Raw genomic sequence first — 19413 nt, 5'->3', positions numbered from 1 at the left:
TCCCCAGACTAGTTCCTCCACTTTCTGGAACAAAAAGTTGTCCCCAAACATTCCAAGAACTTACTGAGAATTTTGTGTTTTGACATATTAATTTTCCAACAATTGTCTGGGTAGTTAAAGTCGTCCATTACTACCAGGTCTTGTGCTTTGGATATTTCTGTTATTTGTTCTAGAAATGCTTCATCCACCTCCTCTTCCTGATTTGGTGGTCTATAGTACACAGCTACTATGATAGGTTTCAGAGTAGCAGCCGTGTTAGTCTGTATTTGCAAAAAGAAAAGGAGTACTTGTGGCACCTTAGAGACTAAATTTGTTAGTCTCTAAGGTGCCACAAGTACTCCTTTTCTTTTTACCTACTATGATGTAACCCCTTTCACTTTTAACCAGAGACTATCAACTGGTCTGCCTCTCACCTCCTTCAGAACATGTGTATACATTCTTGATGTATAATGCAATACCTTTTCCCTTTTCACCTTGCCTGTCCTTCCTGAACAAGCCATACCACTCTATACCAATATTTCAGACATGAGACTCATCCCACATGTGCTAGTACAAATATATATACTATTACAAATGTAGTCACATACAAAAACCATTATACACTATATATAGCTAGATATACATATATATTTATTTTCATATATATATTTTCAATGGTGCCCTTCCTCTTTGGGAAAATCAAAATCAAAACAATTTCAGGATGATGGTCCAAAGTTTACATCATCATACTTTGTAATAAAAGCTGTTTGTAATTCAAACTTAGTGTTTTAACACCAAACAGATTTGTCCTTTCTTAAAATATATCAATATCTTAGGTATATTTTGGTGTGTGTTTGTTTTAGGTAGATATCTTGTAAAAAGTGTTTTTAATAGTCCATTGTAGCAGAAATCAAGATATTGCATTTTATGACAAACAACTGTAGTAAAGTATTGTTTTGTGTCTATATTTTGAAACCGCATGTTATTCTTTTTAAACACTGAACACTTACGAAGCAAGTTTTGCTGCAGAGATTCAGAACGGTACAAGTTCACAGGACTCTTCTTAAAGACATTCTTCAGTAGTTGAGCTCTTTCAGTTAAGCTAGAAAGAAAGTGGAAATTTGTGAAATATGTCAATTTATGAATGACAATGTATAGTTTGCCCATGGGACATTAAACAAGGGCTGATAAACTTAAAAAACTGCCCATTATAAGGTAGGAAAAAAACAGTGATCAGTCTTTTATTTAGGTTGTACCTGACCTAATTATTAATAGACATATGATTAAAATGGTGGCAAACTAAAGTATTTCAAATACTGGGTTTATGTTTGTAAGTTTCTGGGGAGAGACTGGTTTGTGGTTATGTGTTTATACACTGACTAGCATATTGAGGACTCTAGGTGTAACCACAATACAAATAAATAAACTAACAATACTATTAAAATATTTAAGTGCCAGATTCTGCCTGGCCCTTTTGTTGTGCAGCGTAAGGGAAGGGGATAGAGACTTCCCCAACCCAGCATGACCTGCATAAAGGCCAGGCAAAATTGCAGCTATTACATACTAAGAAGTGTAAGGATCACTCCCTACCTGCCCTGATATAGTGCCCCAAAGGGGATGGGAAGTGCAGGGAGGAGATGGCGTTAAGGTCTTGCCCCTGGATGCGTCAGCCAGCCATGTGTGTGTCGGAGTATGCTGCCTCCATGAAGGGTGTTGTGGTGTGTGCACTTCTGGTGAGCTCTGGGAAACTCTCAGAAGGCGTTCTGCTTGTCTGGCACATTATTCCTCATGGTGCTTGCTTTCCAGGGGTGTAGCTCGGCACTGCTCCTTAGTACAGGATATGTACAATTTACATAATCCAGCCCTTAATAATTATCTCCAAAACAGAGTTGCCAAGAATTTTTGAAATTGTTCAAGATCTGTCCCTGGGAAACAGGTGCCGTGGATAGATGATCCGCTATTTTTAGAGACTGGGGTTTGAGTCTGGACTAGATGTCAAATTTAAAAAGGGTAAAAAGAAAAGTAGTACTTGTGGCACCTTAGAGACTAACAAATTTATTAGAGCATAAGCTTTCGTGAGCTACAGCTCACTTCATCGGATGCATGCAGTGGAAAATATAGACTAGAAAATATAAAAAGGGTAGTGGCCTTATGGTAACATACATGACTTGTTTTGGTAAAGTGTTTTTTTTGTTGTTGTTTTTTTTTTAAAAGAAAACATTCTACAAGTACATTTATATAAAGTAACAATTCATTTTGACAAATATAAACAATATGCCCTGTTTACTATTGTTTCATAGATTTCAAACATGTTTCATAATCTGAAGTACATGATAATTACAATTAAATGCCAGTGATTAACATTTTAAAGCTGCACAGCATACTCAAATAAGAGGAATCAACACTATTTTTGTTACTGGAGGTGTCTGATTGCCTTGCTACAAATGAGTACTGCACTTTATCAAGTTGTTTTCAGAGATGCTAAGTAAATAGCAAGGGACATATTTTTGCAGATATTTGCATGCGTTTACAATGCAAGTAGTAGGCGCATGGTCTTTTGTGCACAAAGGGTTTTCAAAGATTTATGTGCACACCTAGGCAGGTTGAAAATTAAGCTAGAACTAAATTGTAGGTGTACATGCAGATTTCTGGTAACATACACATTGCTGGGAGTTTAAAGCAGGGCTTCTGTGTGTCATCCAGTTATATACTGTCCATTCTTCTCCCTCCCCAAACTCTGCAACTTAGAGTGACACCTCATTACTATTTGTGCTCTACTGCAAAATATACTGGAATATGATCCAGACAGCTCTTCACCTGAGCACAAGTAGAAAAAAAAGGGTGTGTGGGGCAGGGAATGAATGGCAGTTTTAACCAATTGGATACATAGGCACTGGTTGAATGTTACAAGGTTTGATGTTTTCAGGAAACAAACAGGCTGTCTCCTCACAATGTATCTTTCTTCCCAAATTCTTATAGTTTCCCATGGATAAGACCCTAATTTAGTGACTAGAAAATAAGTGGACTGGCCATAGCATAGACAGCTTGAAACATGATAAATATACTTTCTGATAATTTTAAGAAGATTTACTGCAGGAGTTGGGACGGAATGTAGATGAGGACTGGGAATGGTATTACACAGGCTTTTCAGGCAAACCACAGGAACTATGCCCTGAACTGGGCCTCAGTGTCAGACACAACAGTGCTGAATGTTTTGTCTTCTGTGTGTGAGCTGCTTTATCAACATGACCCAGGGTGCCCAGATAAAATTCAAAATGGAACATTTTGAACTCATGCTACCTGCTGAAGCCTTAGAGCTGTGAAGAAACTGTTTCAGTTATAACTGTGTTCATGGCAATCTTGGGAACCTTAGTAAGCTCAGTTAGGATGTACTGTGAAGCGTTTTCATCCATTTTTAAGGCCAGAAGGGACCATGGTGATCATCTAGTCTGACCTCCTGCATAACACAGGCCATAAGATTTCCTTGAATTAATTCCTGATTCAAGTCCAACAGTTGTGATTTAACAAGAGCACATCTTTTAGATAAAACATTTTCTGTGATGGAGCATCCACCACAACCTTCAGCAAGTTGTTCCAATGGTTAATTACCATTAAATGGTTAATCACTATTAAAAATGTGTGCCTTATTTCTAGTGTGAGTTTGTCTAGCTTCAACTTCTGGCCATAAGATCTTGTTATACCTTTGTCTGCAGGATTGAAGATCCCTTTATTAAGCAAATTTCTGTTCCCAATGTAGATGTTTAGGCCCAGACCCTCAAAGGTATTTAGGTTCCTAACTTCCAATGATCATCTTTGAAGATCTCGTTCTTACAGAGTAAACAAATCACCCTTAACGTAATCTTTAATAAGACAAACAGATTGAGCTCATTGTGTCTTTCAGTATAAGGAATGTGTTCCAATCCTTTAATTATTCTCAGGGCTCTTCTCTCAACTATATCCAATTTTTAATGTCCTTCCTGAAAGATGTCTTGAAGACCTGCTTGACTGATGATAACTGGAGGAAGATAAAATCCAACATAGACTTTTACATGAGCGAACTTCTGTTGTCCTGAGAACAAGCTGCTCCCTAGTGCTTGAGATACAGATGTTAGTTAGCAAAGGGGATGCACCAATTTAATTAAGTTGGATTCTAAACCAATTTAGTTAAAATTAGTGCAATTTTCTCACATTGACAAAGCCTTAGTTATTTCAGGGGCAACCATGATGTCGGCACCAACCCAGATCTTGTAACAACTCAAAATAAAAATATCTCAAAGTAAAAAGTTACCCATAAGATACTAAATACACAATAAAATTAACTATACAAATTCAGACAGATTTGGATGGAAGAACTGGAGAAAAAACTTGGCAAAGCCAGACTCTGGGCTGAGGTTCTTCTGCTCACAGAACAATCTTGGGAAGAATCTTGAAGAAGGAGGTACTGAAAAGGTTGGGGACAGCACTTACCTTATGTGACAATGGCACTGGATATGTTTGATTTTAGGAGGAGATGCTTGTGCAATGCTTAATGTACTCAATTTTTCAACAATGTTCAGAGCCTGTGAGGGGCTGGCGGTAAGGGACATCTAGGTATATGCAGAGCCCACACTAAAGACAAACTATACCTCCCCGATAGGCTCCCTTTTGTTCTGGCAACCCCTGCTCTAATGAGATCCACAGTGCCACATTCTATCCAGCTCTCTAACCCTGGTCATTAGAATGGTGCCTACAGAACTACCATGATTATCTCCTGCTTATGGCCTGGAATAAGCCATCAGATGGGTATTTTTGCATATGTAAGCTCTTGAGAACTGGGCCTTAAACATGCACACTTTAAGTTCATATTTGAATACTAGTTATGGAACAACTTCTTATTGGTAGTTTGTGTATAATGAAGACTCAACTATATAGGGCTCAATATCTGAACTGAAAATGTAATTGAAGACACACAGACATCTTAGATAAGATATGTACTCTATTTTCACTGCATACTGTATTTTCAAATACATAGGGACCCAGTTCTGCACTCCTATTCACCTGAATAGGGATTGTAGGATAATGCTCTTTACTTGTAACTATCTTTTTGGCATTCAAAATGAGTTCTGAAAATAAACTACATCTATCAGAGCCAAATGTAATATAATGTGAGGTGTGATACATAAGCAGTGCTAGGTGACAGTACCTCAGCATTTGTGCTAATTAGGTGCACTAGGAGGCACAGACTGAACATTAGCATCATTCAAATACATGAAGTGTGTGTATTCTTAAATAACTTCTATCTTGTATGGTTTAAAGATTTAAATAAACTAGTAATTAAATGCATCTTATAACGTAAATTACGATGAGCAAGAACAGATTAAAATTTGCAGCCATCTAAAATGCTTATTGCTTTATATATTCCTATTACATTTCTAGTTTAAAAATATTTAAAAGTGGCTTACATAAAAAGATAATATGACTATATTAAGAAGAGGCACTTGTGACATACCAATATTTCAGACACCTGCACAAGTCAAGGTAACTAGTCATGTTACTGTTCACATATGCCCAATTCAATGCCAGTAAAATTTTTTACTTATGTAAAAATATTTTTTTTAAATACTGAAATAGTACACATTTTAAGAGTTGGGTGTGAGGTGGGGAAATGTTTTTTGGCAATGAAGGTCTGAAATAATGGTTTATTGTTAAAACATTTATCCTCTTACTTTTAGTCATTTCAGTTTTAGGCACAAGAGGCTTCTTGGCATATCAATTACAATGGATCTGATAACAAAATCAAGCCACCTTCACTGCAAACTACCCGTTTTATTGAGGCAGTCACATACTATAGGCTCCCATAGGCTTCTCTGGTCAGTGATGCTAAAACATTCAAGTTCTCTTTCAGTTAGAAAAGTGACTGTGTAATAATGGCACCCTCTTGCTAAATCTATTTTCTTACTTTGCTGATGAAAATGTATTTGTACTAGTGTTAGGTGTATTGTTTACTGAAGTACAAGATAAAATCTTATTTGACAGTTGGGCAGAAAAATTCAGATTGCGGAATCTTTATTACTGGGAGGGATGTAAGATTTAATAAGAACACCCATATTAAGTTTGCACTGATCACAATTAAAAACATCTCTTGACTTCAAACCTAAGAAATCTGATACTGAAATCACTGAGAAGAAAAAATATGAAATTTCTAGAAAGCCATTTTTAGAATTAATTTTCATGCTATGACCACCTTTTAAAGTGCATTATATGTACAATTCAAAAATTGTTTTTAAAAATAAATAACTTTTTTTGTTTCATATAAGCACTGGCAGTAAAAATTGGTGAGAAATTTTTACAACTTCTTTGAGGATTTCCATTTAGGTGTGTTCAAATCAAAACAGAGAAGAGTGAGGATATGACTGAAAATATGAGGAACAACTCTAGAGATTATTTATTCCATTCTTATAGACCTTTCTTTTACAACATACAATATTAAAATGTAAAATGTAATGAAGATCACTCAAAAAATAAAACATTTTAGATAATGCCATTCTAAATGGCATTTTAATCCTAATTTTTAAAGACAAAGATCTTATCAGAGTATTCAAAAGAATGTTCAATAGGAAAAAATACCATTTCTATAACTTTGCAGTCGTATTCCTATGAAACATTTATTCAAATACATGCAATGTCAGGGCAAAAAAAGTATTACAATCTGGACTGGACAAATGTGGTAGCTGGTTTCTTCGTCAACAAATAGCAGTGAAATAATTAACATTTTTGGAATTTAAATAGTTAACATCTACTCAGAATAAAAAACCCAGATAAAGTTTGGTGGTGGCAGTGGAAATCCAAGGGTAAAATAATTTTGTACCTTGGGGAAGTTTTAACCTAAGCTGGTAAAAGTAAGCTTAGGAGGTTTTCATGCAGATGTGGGGACCCTTTTTACCCTTGGATTTCCACTGCCTGCATGAAAACCTCCTAAGCTTACTTTTACCAGCTTAGGTTAAAACTTCCCCAAGGTACAAAATTATTTTACCCTTGGATTTCCACTGCCACCACCAAACTTTATCTGGGTTTACTGGGAAACGTGGTTTGGACACGTCTTTCCCCCCAGAATCCTCCCAACCCTTGCACCCCACTTCCAGGGGAAGGTTTGGTAAAAATCCTCACCAATTTGCATAGGTGACCACAGACCCAAACCCTTGGATCTTAGAACAATGAAAAAGCATTCAGTTTTCTTACAAGAAGACTTTTAACAGAAGTAAAGGAATCACCTCTTTAAAATCAGGATGGTAGATACCTTACAGGGTAATTAGATTCAAAACATAGAGAATCCCTCTAGGCAAAACCTTAAGTTACAAAAAAGACACACAGACAGGAATAGTCATTCTATTCAGCACAGCTCTTTTCTCAGCCATTTAAAGAAATCATAATCTAACACATACCTAGCTAGATTACTTACTAAAAGTTCTAAGATTCCATTCCTGTTCTGTCCCCAGCAAAAGCATCATACAGACAGACACAGACCCTTTGTTTTTCTCCCTCCTCCCAGCTTTTGAAAGTATCTTGTCTCCTCATTGGTCATTTTGGTCAGGTGCCAGCGAGGTTACCTTTAGCTTCTTAACCCTTTACAGGTGAGAGGATTTTTCCTCTGGCCAGGAGGGATTTTAAAGGGGTTTACCCTTCCCTTTATATTTATGACAATGATGATTTTCATTTCCAGTCTGTTGATATTAAAAAGTGTGCTCACTATTTAACCACTTGCTCTGCACATATGTCTGGTGCAAATAGGCTGCTACAACATAGGAGATTTACTGTTGGTTATTACAATTTTCCAGTGTAAATTGTTAATGAAACTCCCTGAAGAGATAAGCAGGTTGGTCCACCAGATCAGAGACTCCTGACTTTCATTTTCTCAAATAAAGAGTTTCTTCTACAGAGAATGACATTTTTGCCATGTAATGTGAGTAGATATTAATTAGGGCTGTCGATTAATCACAGTTAACTCACACAATTAACTCAAAAAAGTAACCATGAGTAAAAAAATTAATCGTGATTAAAAAAAATTAATTGTGATTAATTGCACTATTAAACAATAGAATACCAATTGAAATTTATTAAATATTTTTGGATGTTTTTCTATATTTTGAAATATATCGATTTCATTTACAACATAGAATACAAAATATACAATGCTCACTTTATATTTTTTTTATTACAAATATTTGCACTGTAATAATGATAAACAAAATAAACAGTATTTTTCAATTCACCTCATACAGGTACTGTAGTGCAAACTCTTTATCATGAAAGTGAAACTTAAAAATATAGGTTTTTTTGTTACATAACTGCACTCAAAAACAAAACATAAAAACCAAGTACATAAAGAGTTGTTACTAGGACGAAGGAGATGAATTGTTCTTCTTAACCTCTGAGGACATGACAAGAAGCAATGTACTTAAATTGCAGCAAGGGAGGTTTAGATTGGACATTAGAAAAAACATCCTGTCAACATGGTTAAGCACTGGAATAAACTGTCTAGGGAGGCTGTGGAATCTCCATCATTGGAGATTTCTAAGGGCAGATTAGACAAACACCTGTCAGGAATGTCTAGATAATACTCAGTCAGGCCATGAGTGTAGGGGACTGGACTAGATGACCTCTCGAGGTCCTTCCAGTCCTATGATTCTATGATTTGAATGTAAAACTTTAGAGCCTACAAGTCCACTCAGTCCAACTTCCTGTTCAGCCAATCTCTGAGAGAGACAAGTTTGTTTACATCTGTGGGAGATAATGCTGCCCACTTCTTAATTACAATGTCACCTGAAAGTGAGAACTGGCGTTTGCATGGCACTGTTGTAGCTGGCGTCACAAGATATTTATGTGCCAGATGCGCTAAAGATTCATATGCCTCTTCATGCTTCGGCAATCATTCCAGAGGACATGCTTCCATGCCAATGACACTTGTTAAAAAAATAATGCGTTAATTAAATTTGTGACTGAACTCTTTGGGGGAGAATTATATGTCTCCTGCTCTGTTTTACCTGCATTCTGCCATATATTTCATGTTACAGCAGTCTTGGATGATGACCCAGCACATGTTGTTTGTTTTAACAACATTTTCACTGCAAATCTGACAAAATGCAAAGAAGATACCAATGTGAAATTTCTAAAGATAACTACAGCACTCGACCCAAGATTTAAGACTCTGAAGTGCCTTCCAAAATCTGAGGTGTGGAGCATGTTTTCAGAAGTCTTAAAAAAGCAACATTCTGATGCAAAACTACAGAACCCAAACCACCAAAAAAGCAAATCAACCTTCTGCTGGTGGTATCTGACTCAGATGAGGAAAATGAACATGCGTCTGTCCACACTGCTTTGTAACATTGTAAACAGCAGCATTACCTCCTGCAAATTGTAAACGAACTTGTTTGTCTGAGTGATTGGCTGAAGTAGAACTGAGTGGACTTGTAGGCTCTGAAGTTTTACATTGTTTTATTTTTGAATGCAGTTATTTTTTTGTACATAATTCTACATTTGTAAGTTCAACTTTCATGATAAAGAGATTGCACTACAGTACTTGTATTAGGTGAATTAAAAATACTATTTCTCTTGTTTTTTACAGTGCAAATATTTGTAATATAAATATAAAGTGAGCACTGTACATTTTGTATTCTGTTTTGTAACTGAAATCAATATATTTGAAAATGTAGAAAATATCCAAAAATATTTAAATAAATGGTATTCTATTATTATTAGCATGATTAATCATGATTAATTTTTTTAATCGCGTGACAGACCTAATATTAATACAAAGATCAGCCAGGATTAAGGCACCAAATTAAAACAAAAAATCCCTAGACCAAAGAACTAAACAACTTGTCTGGAGGATGAATGGGGCCAATGAGGATGTCTTTGCAGCTAGTGAAACAATTTTCTGACGTATTCTCCAGAGGCCTTCTTAAGATTAATGCAAGCTCACAGATGAACTAGATTGTGAGATGGTTCCAGAGCACTCTCATGGATTTATGATCATCTTCAGTGATAAAAGAAAATGTATCTGTTTGTAAAAACATTACCCTAATAACAGAAGCTGAAGAAGAAAATAACTTTGGACACAAGAGATGTACTTTGAGGACGATATGGTTGACTGGAGAGAAGGAATGAAACTCTTCCCAGCAAAACACTAGTTGATATAAACCACATGCTCACGTAGGGCAAAATGATTGCTAGTCTCTGGAAGCACAGTGAGGTTCACCTGAGCTATAACAAGCACTGGGGACCTGGAAGGAGATTCAGTGTGATGGAGAGGTGTCTGTTTCCCAGACAACTGAACTGAAATCAGCAATCTGGGAACACAGTAGAGATGGGAACAGTGCTGCAAGATTCAGCAGCAAAAGAAGCACACTGATTTACTCTCTCCCAGAGCCTTTGCAAAGGTATTCCTTTCATCATTCTTTCTGCTACTGCAGCAAAATGGTCTGGTCTGTTCTTTTCTGTCTCTTCTTCAGTATAATTCTTTGCCATTCTTCTGTAACTTTTAAATAAGCTTTTATTTCTTCAAGTCTCCTGAAATAATATTCCTTCTTCCTTTTCAACCATACATGCCTGGCACTGGGAAGAGTGCAAGTAGTCGGGGGAGTGCACTTTGTGGAGATTTAAGTTTGATTTATTTCTTACCTGTTTTACGTTTGTCTAGTGCATTTTCCTTTACTTGATTTAATATATGAAGTAAGACAGAGGTTCTTTAGATTGGTGTTACATCAATTTGTTTTCCTTAATGTCAGCACACTGTGCAGAGATTTTGCTATTTTCCTTTAGGCCCTTAATCTGAAAGGCTTTTGACTGAGTTTAACAGTTGTCCTTAGGCAAAGTTTATAAATGTAGCTGTGAATGAACCAAGTTCTAACTTGTTTTGTCTCAATTGTGAACACTGCCAAAGCAGCAAAACAGGATTTTAAAACCAGGTTCTGTTAGTATTTGGTTTTATCCACAATGACTAGCCAAATTTGGCAGAACTTGGTTCAGCCACAAATGAACAAACTCAGTTGAAAACGTTTTGTAAATAATTCCTTAAACCCTAAACTTTCAAAAAGATGCACACAGATGGATTCTTGTACCTGCAGAGAACCCCATCCATGTGGATGCAAGTGTCTGTCTGCTTGCATCTTACTGCAAGATCAGAGCCTTAATTTCTTGATAGTTTGTATAATGTGACTATGAACATTCAACAGCAAAAAATTATTTTTAAAAGATCAATCTACAGGTATTTTACAGTACCTCTTGCCATGCACAACTGCCCCTGGATCTTGAGATTTTGCTTCCAACTCCTGAACTTCATCTACCAGTGTCTTAAAAGTAGATCTCTTGATTCTGCAATATGAAATGCTTTCAGATTTACTCTTGTTGAAACCATAATATATGTCTTTTTCAAGACTCTATAACAGAAATTTACAAATTCATTTTTGCCAAGTGATTTCAACTTAAATTTTGAAAGGAGAAATTTTAAAGAATACACTAAATAATACACTTTGTCAGCTGTTATGCTAAGCACAAACAACAGAAGTTATCAATTAAAAGTTCTGATTAACAAAAATATTTAAAAAGAAATAAAGTAGTGGTACATTGTGGCAAGATTTGTAAACTACAAACAAAGTGAGTCATAATTTGAAAGAATCAATGAAGCTCTTTATATTTTCTTAAACTGGCCAATACTTAGAAAAATTAAAACTTGACAATAATTTTCCCTCTAAGTTTTAACAGTTCTATACTTACACTTTGTATATTACGTCAAAAAGCAAAGCTGTCACAGGAATACATAACAGACCCATCCAAAAGACTCCAGAGCTGAACAACATAACTGCCTGGATAGATAAATCACAAAAATGATACCGTTATAAAAAAAATACCAAAACCTTTAGACATCTCAGCATTTTCTTGGCTCAAAGTATCAAAATCAAATTCATCCAAACTTTGCTGGGCTCTCTAATGCAATATAGAAATTACTGGGCCCCATTCTGCAAACCTTACTCACAGGAGTTTTCCTTACTCATCCTGGGTGAAAGTCCCTCAAATACTTAATATGTAAGTAAATGCTACTCATGTTAAAAGCTTCATGGAAAGTTCAAACTGTTCAGTTCTTTAAAAATAAAAAAAAAAATAAAAAAAAACCTCCCCAACACCCATCTTAACACCATCCCATTTCTAATACTAATAAAGAATATTATTAAAATAAGATATAGCAATTTAAAATAATGCTAAATCTTTGAGAACATGTTCTAATAGCACTCCTATTTGCTGTCAACCCTAATATGAGATAATGGATACCGAAAAAGATATTTGTCCTTACAATTATCTTGTCATACATCTCCCAGGAGCACCCATTACTACTACGACTAAACTGACTACTGTTTAAATGTTTTGTTTATAATTAAGAACTGCAAAAATAATGAGAAAATATATATATTTCACCTGTTTTCCTGTAATCCTTTAACAAAACATCTAAACAAAAGCTGTTCTTAAAATAAAGCACATTGCTGCAAAATTTAAATACTTTACTACCAACACACTTTTTGGCTTTTAGTTAGGTGTATAATTTAGTCTTTACTTTTTACTGTCAGAATGGAAACCAGAATTTCTCCTGTCCATGTTAATTAACTTGTTTTTGCACACCTGTTACAACCAAAGACAAAATAAGCAATACTCTTCTGCAAAATTAGTATAAAGGGCATTAAAATAATCTTAATTTGCCTTTGTAACACATGCCAAGTATCTACATTGGAGATATTATGATTGCAAAGAAAATGATCTATGATTAATAAATTGTCAGTTGTTTGTAATTAGAATATTAAAAATGCCTTTGTAATGCAATTAGACTTCACAGAGATTAAGAGTAACATTGCTACACAACAGCATTTGAATTCTTTGATTTCATTTCTTGAAGTCTAATTGCTTCTGAAGGTTAAATTTGCAGCACCTAATTGAAATAATAAACAAACTGCAAAATTTTACTAATATTAGCAATACCCCAATTAAAGGAAAAATGCAGACACTTTGAATAAGTAGCTTAAATATTACTCTTTTTTTTTTTAGCACACATAAATTACAGTTTGTTTCCGATCTGTATGTGGTACATTACTTACGGTCTAGAAAGAGAAAGTCGTTTTCACAAAGTCTTATTATAATGTAGGTAGTGAATATAGCCCTATTTATTTTCAGAGTGCATGCAGATACATGTAGTCCTTGGAAAATTTTAGCCAAGCTGCAAACTGCAAATGTACCTTTTTTATCTACATCCATGTTTTATAAGTATAATAGCTATTACAGGTGACTGAGGATGCCCTGAGCACTTTAGTTTTTAGCCAGAATAATTCCTATAAACAAATTTATAAATTATGAATAATAATGCTCGGATTAAAATAACTACAATTCGCAACTTCAGCCAAAAAGATCTTTTTAGATATCTGTAACAAAACGGAGAAAAATTTATTCACATAAAAGTCACTTGATATTATAACCAAAACATGACCCTTGACATGCTTGGTGACATGCTCAATTCTTAAAATCAATACTAATAGGAAATGCCTATCAAAACTACATTTTGTAAAAGCTTTGAAAGTTTACGTTAAAGTAACAGTTATATAGACCAACATTTTCCTAAACAAAAAATGGCAGAGAAAAATCACAATTTGATCTGAATCACTTTATATTATTAATTTTAATAATATTTTTAGTTTAGTTTAGTAACAGCAAAGAACTATACTTGCTTTAGCCACTCTATTAAATGTTTCCTAGTGAAACAGCAAAAGTGATAATGTAGGTCTTAGGATGTTAATTCTGACTATTGTAATGCTAACTATGAATGAAGCAACAACTGGCGCCTACTATTCAGTCCACCCAGCCTTTAGCTTTACAAATGAACAACACGAATTGAGAAAAAAAGTTTTTCTGCGTCATATTTGAAAGCCTGTCAGATTTTTTTTTCTTTTGCAGAGTTAATCCAAACCTAAAAGATTTAAAGCCGACATTCGCATTAAAGACAGAGGGCCTCTTTGTATTTTTTGGATGAAGAGGGAAAAAATAAAATCCCACAGAGGTATTTCCTTCCTTTCTGTACAAGAAAGCTCCCCCCTCACTCTGTATAAACCATTTTTGTCTCTAACTTTTCACATCTCTCTACACATAGGCAGGTCATCTGGGAAATGGCAAACCAATCCTTTTCAGACAATGGCACTAACAGGAGCAGCCTGTTCTGGGGATGGACTCTGGCTGCCTCTGTTCGTGGTTCACAAATTGTTCCTAATGTGTGAGATTAGTGGTCAATGCCAAGTTTTTTTCCTCTTTAGGCCTTGTGAAACCAAATGGAATCTTCCACAAAAGTGGCTCCCAGGGGAATTCAAAAATAATCCGAAGTAAGAGTTAGAAAGCCTAGTAAATTGTACGACTAACAGGTCCCAGGGGGAAAACAATTGCTGTCTAAGTAGCATGGATACGCTGCAAATGTTGACTCTCAAAATTAAGACTTTCTAAAATAAATTAAGATAGCTCATAAATGTAGCTTTAATGGAATTTTTCCTGATGCTGTTTGAGTTTTGTTTAAAGAAAAAAAATTCCTGAAGATTGTTACCATATCACTTTTTAATTCAGTAGAATATTAAAAGCCTTGCCTGCAGAACTTTTTAAAAGCACTGAAGGATAATGTACTATCAGAAAATTACATATCAAGTTGAAATGATTAGATAAGAATATTCCCTCTCTCTTTACTATATTTATGAAACATTACAGATACATTCAGACAAATCATTTTTAAGGATGAGGATATCAGAAAAGCGAGGCAACAAAGTTGGAAAGAGCAATAAAACCATTCTGTGGAAAGATTTATAAAGCCTTTTCAGTTTATCTAATCTAGCTATCATCACTGTAGTACTGGTATGTGAATGCCTCCCGAGTATTTAAGGATAGAAATAATAACAGTTTCTCCCTCTTTCTTCTTTCTCAGAGAAATAACTTCATTAATTTATAGTTGGGTTTTGCGTACGTGTGTGTGCGCGCGCGCACACTAGTTAAAGAACTAACTGAGGCACAGCTAAGCCGAAGACAAGTTTTGCATTTAGTTCTCAATGCAGTGAGGTTAGAGGTCATTTTTATCTTTTCTGGTAGTTAGTTCCATAGCCCTTTCTTTATATTTACAGCTTAGAAAACAGAGCTTCCACTAAAGAAACCATATTAAATGTATACAACCCTCCCCCCCCCCACCCACCGCAAACCTGGTGGTACACAATACAAAGCAGAGGCCAACAATAAGGTGAGGAGAGCATCAGGAATGAAGTATCAGGCAATCTGTCAGCAAGTGGAGAAGGAAGCAGTAAAAAACCATTGCTATCTGAAAAATCCTGAGATGCTCACTCAAGCAAAATTCCTGTGAAATGCATAAGAATTTGTCCAAGTAAGGACTGAATAAAAACTGCAGGATTTTGTCCATGATTAATGAATATTAATAATATCTGATACTGTCAGCACATATTATTTTTAAAACTGTATTTTGAAGGATTATTTATAGACAGGTACATAAACATAACTATGATTAGAAACACAGCTGTATGTGTCCTCTCCCACCTGGCCCAATTAGTATACAATGAGTTTTATTTTCAGATGAGTATCATTTTCAGATAAACATACAGATTCAAAAAGGTATATGGTGTTGAGTAAGATCTGGTGCATAAATAGTTCAGGGTCTCATTTGATAGTTGTTCTTTCAAACCTTGTTCTTCTTCAAGTGATTGTCTGTATGTGCCCCATGCACTTGACATTGCAATGTTTTGGCCAGCAGTGTCCATTGGGCTGCACCTTCACCCTTCATGCCCTCAAGCCCGCCAACCAAAGGGCATAAGCAGGGCATGATGATCAACCAATCCTCAATTCCTTCTTACTGTCTGTCGCTGTGAGATGGAGTTGATTTAGCTGTGTCCCTGTCATTCGCAATTGCAATAGTTTCATTATAAGATAGTATAGGATAGCAGTGTAGACATTCCTTCCTGGAGCCCAGGCACTGAGACTTGGGGAGGGTCACAGAGCCTGGGCACATCTACACTGCTATTTTTAGCCCTGAAGCAGGAGTCCTGCGATACCGAATCAGTTGACCTAGGCTCCGAGACTTTCTGCCACTGGTTTTTTGAAGTACAGATGTACCCTATGAGACGAGATACACTGGAGTTGGAGCAGTTCTCAGCAAAAAGCGCCCTCAGCATCCAGGGCTCTGAGGGTATGTCTACACTACAGCTGGGGGTGTAATTTCCAGCTCGGGTAGACATACTCACACTAACTTTGATCAAGCTAGCATACTAAAAAGAGCAGTGTAGAGTGCCAGGGCGGGTGACAGCATGGGTGGCTGGCCAATGCTGCAGCTATACTGTTATTTTTAGCAGCTAGACACTATATCGCCAGCTGCACTGTAGATATCCCAGTGGTGTTCTCCTGCAACCTCCTGTTTTTGCCTCTTCCCAATCTGAAAGGGGCAGGTACCTGCACCACTTCTCTAAGAAGCACGAAAGAGGACCCCCTGTTAAATGTACTTCTTAAAGAAAGAGAGAGAGAGAGAGAGAAGTCTCCTCTTTCTGCTGTTTTTAAAAAGAACAGCTCAAGGCTGAGTCATGGTTGCTCTGGTAGCTGCGAGGACTCAGGGGTCAGATCTCTAATACCCATTGTTATCTCAGACTTGTATATGGCGATTAAGGTACTGCATCAGGGGCTTTCCGTGCTGGAGCTAGGCTGTTCTCAATGGCGGCAGATGATAGAACAAGGAGCAATGGTCTCAAGTTGCAGTGGGGGAGGTCTAGGTTGGATATTAGGAAAAACTATTTCACTAGGAGGGTGGTGAAGCACTGGAATGGGTTATCTAGGGAGGTGGTGGAATCTCCATCCTTTGAGGTTTTTAAGGTCTGGCTTGACAACGCCCTCGCTGGGATGATTTCATAGAATCATAGAATAACAGAGTTGGAAGGGACTTCTGGAGGCCATCTAGTCCAACCCCCTGCCCAGAGCAGGACCAATCCCAACTAAATCATCCCAGCCAGGGCTTTGTCAAGCCTGACCTTAAAAACTTCTTTAGTTTTTAGATGTAGTTGGGGTCGGTCCTGCTTTGAGCAGGGGGTTGGACTAGATGACCTCCTGAGGTCTCTTCCAACCCTAATCTTCTATGACTCTATGGTGGCCAGCAATTTGACCTTGGTGCTGACATTCTTGGTACTGCCTACATCAGAACTGCCAACTCTGGTACTGACCATACTGACTTTTATCTTAGTTTTGATGCCATTGGTACCAAGAATTATGGTACTGGCAGATTTGGCTATTTCAGCCCTTCCCAAATATACTTTACTGTCTTCATTTGTAACACTGATGGAGCCAGTACAACAGCCATTGGTACTGGGATGTCTTCAGTACTGACTAAAAAGCTCCCTGAGAGTCTAAACTTCAGACCTGAATGAGGGCTGCTCGTCCTTTACGAGAGGAAGATTCTTATTACTTATCTGTCTCAGATATCAGTGAGCATGGTTCACTTCCTTATTCTCCCAGGGCACCCCCTCCATGACTCATATTTTTCCAGTAGACTCCACAGTTAAGGGTCACCTTAATCTAAGGGTGTTCCAGGAAGGACCCACTGTCTAGTATCCCCTTCCTTGGTCACTCACTAAGTAACCATATGGACTTCATTCCTGGGCTTAATAGGCACTGTGGTATGTTCCTCATGCTACAAGGCATAACTTCTTTGCTGTATCAAGAGTAAGATCACCTTCTCCACAAGAATTATCTAGAGATCATCCTCAACAACAACAACCGTCTCATGTTCCTGCTACAGAGATTTCACCAGCACAAATTTCTGAGAAAGAGCAACTCTAGCACCAACCTGCTGAAATCATAACTGCTCACAAATCATCTTTGTCACCTGATGAAGATGTGGTGCCATCCTCTACATCACCTGATGACTAGAGGGCATTTCAGGATCTCCTTTGCAAAATGATGGAGGTGTTGGAGATCCCAACAGAGTCTAGGAAAATGCCCACAAATTGCTGGACATCTTATATTCTTCTCTTCCTGAAAAACTTGCTATACCAGTCAATAAGGGCCTTCTGGAACTGGCTCAATTATAGCAAACTCCAGCCTCTATACTTACAACTACAAAAATGATGGACAGGAGACACAAAGTTCCCTCTGTGGATTTTAATATTTTTATTCCCATCTTGCACCAGGTTCCTTGGTTGTCATAGCAGCTCAGGAGAGAACAAGACACAAAACATTCAAATCTACTCCTAAGAAGAAGGAGCCAAAGCATCTAGATCTTTTCGTTAGGAAGAGCTATTCATCGGCTATGTACAACTCTGAATACCAACTACCAAGTTCTAGATATGACTGTTTTAATTGACACAGAGTATCAGACTTCTTGGATAAGATCCTGCCCAATTACAGGGAAAAGTTAAAATAATTGATTGCAGAGGCTCAACTAACAGGAAGAACCTACCTGTTGGCTGCTACTGATGCATCATACTCTGCATCTAGACCAGTGCTACTAAAACTGAGGCTTGCAAGTCGCAAGTGGCTCTTTAATGTGTCTCCTGCAGCTCTTTGCAGCACATGATATTAAAACACTGGGTGATATAATTATTAACCAATCAGGATGCTTTTACTATGTTATTAGCCAACTGTAGTTGATAAAATAATAATACTTGGTCAGTCATTTTGCTGTGAGAATAATCTATCTATCTATACACACACACACACAATATTTCCCCTGTAATACTATTTAAATATGAATACATGGTATTACACTGAATGAAACAATGAGTTCACACTACTGTGGCTCTTTTGGGTAATGCTGACCACTAATTTGGCTCCTGAACCAGTGCGGTCTGAGTATCACTGATCTAGATCAATGGCTACAGCAGTCAGCATGCATTATGCTGCCTTCCTTCAATCTTCAGGGATATCAGTGGACGTCCAAAATACTATTACATCTTTTTGACCTGAGCAGCTAGTCAAAGTTCCGGGCCCTGAAGGTGTTCCAGTTGGAAGTAGAAATTGACAATGGAGTCTGGACATTTCTTTGATGCAATCTTATTTATTTGAAAAGTATGTACAAAGTCCAGTCCTCTGATCACAGGAGGAACCAAAATCATGGTATAGGTTCTTTGCTTACAGTCCTACGCCTCTTTAGCGGCCCCAGCCCTAGAATTCCTTTCCCTAGCTTCTTCTAAGGTCATACACCATGATTGTTCAGGCTACTCTCTGTCTATCCTCTCTCTCTTTGGCAGACTCCCACACCTACCTGGTCAAACACACTGTGGAACCCTTTGCCACTTGGTGTTAGTGTCTGGGCAGATCCCATGATGCTGTGTTTTAGGCGGATCTCCTTAACTGTCTCTCATAGCTCTTTTACATGAAGGATGTATTCATATCCATCAGTTT

General features: G+C 37.0%; 1 protein-coding gene across 9 annotated transcripts in view; it reads right to left on the bottom strand.

Annotated features, from left to right (window-relative positions):
* ATP8A1 (ATPase phospholipid transporting 8A1) overlaps nucleotides 1-19413 on the bottom strand; it is a 252619-nt gene that overhangs the window by 7483 nt on the left and 225723 nt on the right. For all 9 annotated transcript variants that reach the window (XM_027831495.3, XM_043544446.1, XM_043544443.1 and 6 more), the window contains 3 exons: nucleotides 11731-11819; nucleotides 11236-11328; nucleotides 990-1081 (listed from right to left, as the gene is read on the bottom strand). In XM_027831495.3, coding sequence (XP_027687296.2) covers nucleotides 990-1081; nucleotides 11236-11328; nucleotides 11731-11819 — 274 coding nt within the window. The remainder of the gene's footprint in view (nucleotides 1-989; nucleotides 1082-11235; nucleotides 11329-11730; nucleotides 11820-19413) is intronic.

This window comes from Chelonia mydas, chromosome 4 (assembly GCF_015237465.2).
Source record: "Chelonia mydas isolate rCheMyd1 chromosome 4, rCheMyd1.pri.v2, whole genome shotgun sequence".
NCBI lineage: Eukaryota > Metazoa > Chordata > Testudines > Cheloniidae > Chelonia > Chelonia mydas.
The sequence above is the reverse complement of the archived record's forward strand: the minus strand, read 5'-3'. Positions and strand labels throughout refer to the sequence as shown.